This window comes from Colobus angolensis, unplaced genomic scaffold (assembly GCF_000951035.1).
Source record: "Colobus angolensis palliatus isolate OR3802 unplaced genomic scaffold, Cang.pa_1.0 Scaffold12, whole genome shotgun sequence".
Classification (NCBI taxonomy): domain Eukaryota; kingdom Metazoa; phylum Chordata; class Mammalia; order Primates; family Cercopithecidae; genus Colobus; species Colobus angolensis.
In genome coordinates, this window is record NW_012113141.1 from 13,254,026 (window position 1) to 13,255,934 (window position 1,909).

General features: G+C 44.5%; 1 protein-coding gene across 1 annotated transcript in view; it reads right to left on the reverse strand.

Moving 5' to 3' along the window:
• Positions 1–1,439: 1,439 nt before the first annotated feature.
• The window catches only part of LOC105503053 (double homeobox protein 1-like), a 14,831-nt gene continuing 14,361 nt past the window's right edge, over positions 1,440–1,909 (reverse strand). The window contains exon 5 of the mRNA XM_011929786.1: positions 1,440–1,802. Coding sequence (XP_011785176.1) covers positions 1,440–1,802 — 363 coding nt within the window. The remainder of the gene's footprint in view (positions 1,803–1,909) is intronic.

Genomic DNA, 1,909 nt, shown 5'->3' on the forward strand with positions numbered 1-1,909 from the left:
GATAAACAAAATGTGGCATATACATTAAATGGAATATTATTCAGCCTTCAACAAAGGAAATCCCACCACAGGCCACAACATAGAACCTTGAGGATATTATACTAAGTGAAATAAGCCAGTTACATAAAGTAAATGCTGTATGATTCCACTTATGTGAGGTATGTAAAGCAATTAAACTCATCGAAACAGACAGTAGAATGGTGGTTGGCAGGGGATAGGAAAAGGGGAAATCAGGAGTTGTAAATAAGAGCGTTACAGACCAAATTGTGTCCCTCCAAATTCACGTGTTGAAGTCACAACCTCAACACAATTGTATTTGCAGATAAGACCTTTGAAGAAGTAACTATGATTAAATGAGGCTATAACTGGCCAGGCGCAGTGGCTCACACCTGTAATCCCAGCAATTTGGGAGGCGGAGATGGACAGATCACCTGAGGTCAGGAGTTCGAGACCAGCCTGGCTGACATGTCTCTATTAAAACCCTGTCTCTACTAAAAATACAAAAAATTAGTTGGGCGTGGTGGTGCATGCCTGTTGTCCCAGCTACTTGGGCGGCTGAGGCAGGAGAATTGCTTGAACCCAGGAGGCAGAGATTGCAGCGAGCCAAGATCGTACCACTGCACTCCAGCCTGGGTGACAGAGCGAGACTCTGTCTAAAAAAAAAAAAAACTTATAGCTATCTATTGCACAACAATGTGAATATAACTAACATTACCAAACTGTACACTTAGTAATTGTCAAGATCGTAAATTTAGTATTTTATTTTCACAATTAAAAATAAAAAAGTAAACACTCCCCTTTGGGTTTCCAAATGGTAGGCGCTTCTTTCACTAATACCACAATGTGCTTGTTGTTCATTTTCCTTTCTATAACACTAATTTTGCATCCAAGGAAAGGAGGCCTGGATAGAGGTCATAAAAAAAAACAATAATCCTCCTCCTACATCTGAAGCCTTGGTGAGCTTCCCAGCATGTGCAGCAGAATCTGAAAATCTTCACTAAAAGGTTATTCAGGTCATGGACTGTCATCTGCTTAGAAAAATGATATCTTTTCCTGAGAATCTGTGGCAGACAGGAGTTAACCTAAAAAGCTTCAAGTTTATCCATAGTGCTGGCATGGTCAGTCAAGTAGTGTGATGGCTTTTCAAGGGGTAGGGCTTGCGCTGTCACCGGTGTCTTAGTTTGTCCAGGATATGCAGGTCCTTTTACAAGGTTCCCATCAGCAATAAGAAACTGGAGACACTCATTACAGCATTGCATAGAGAGAGCTGTGTCTTGCTGACTCAGACCCTGCCATTGCTATTTAGGGTCACCAGGCTGAGGCTGAGCCAGATTCTTAAAGGGCAGCACTACCAGGCCAGTGTGCTTGTTCCCCTTGTCACCTTGGCATCTTCCTTGGTATGGGGGTCAGAAAGGAGTCTGCATGTGTGACAGCCCAACTCATAGAATTGGTACTACTGACACAGGACTTCTAAGTGTCAAAGGAGAGTGAGAGCTCTCTCTCTGCACAGCCTGGGTAGGCTGAAGCATCATAACCCCTGGTTCCTGGCTCATGCAGCCCCCAGAGGGATCCCAAGGAATCAAGGACATGTAGAATGGGAGAAAAGCCAGTACAAAGGACTGTTTGCTGCTGAAAAACTTGGAAGGAGGAACGGGAGCAGAGCTGCATGGGGCAGCGCACAGGTGGCTTTGCTCTAGCTTCATGGTCATGTGAGGTCTCCGACTTGGACACGCTGCCAGGGAATTCACGGGTCCACCTCTGCTCCAGTCAGGGTGCCGAGCTCTTCGGTTCTGAAACCATATCTAAGACAGAAAAATGGAACAGAACAGAGCCCTCAGAAATAATACCACACATCTACAGCCATCTGATCTTTGACAAACCTGACAAAAACAAGAAATGGGGAAAGGAT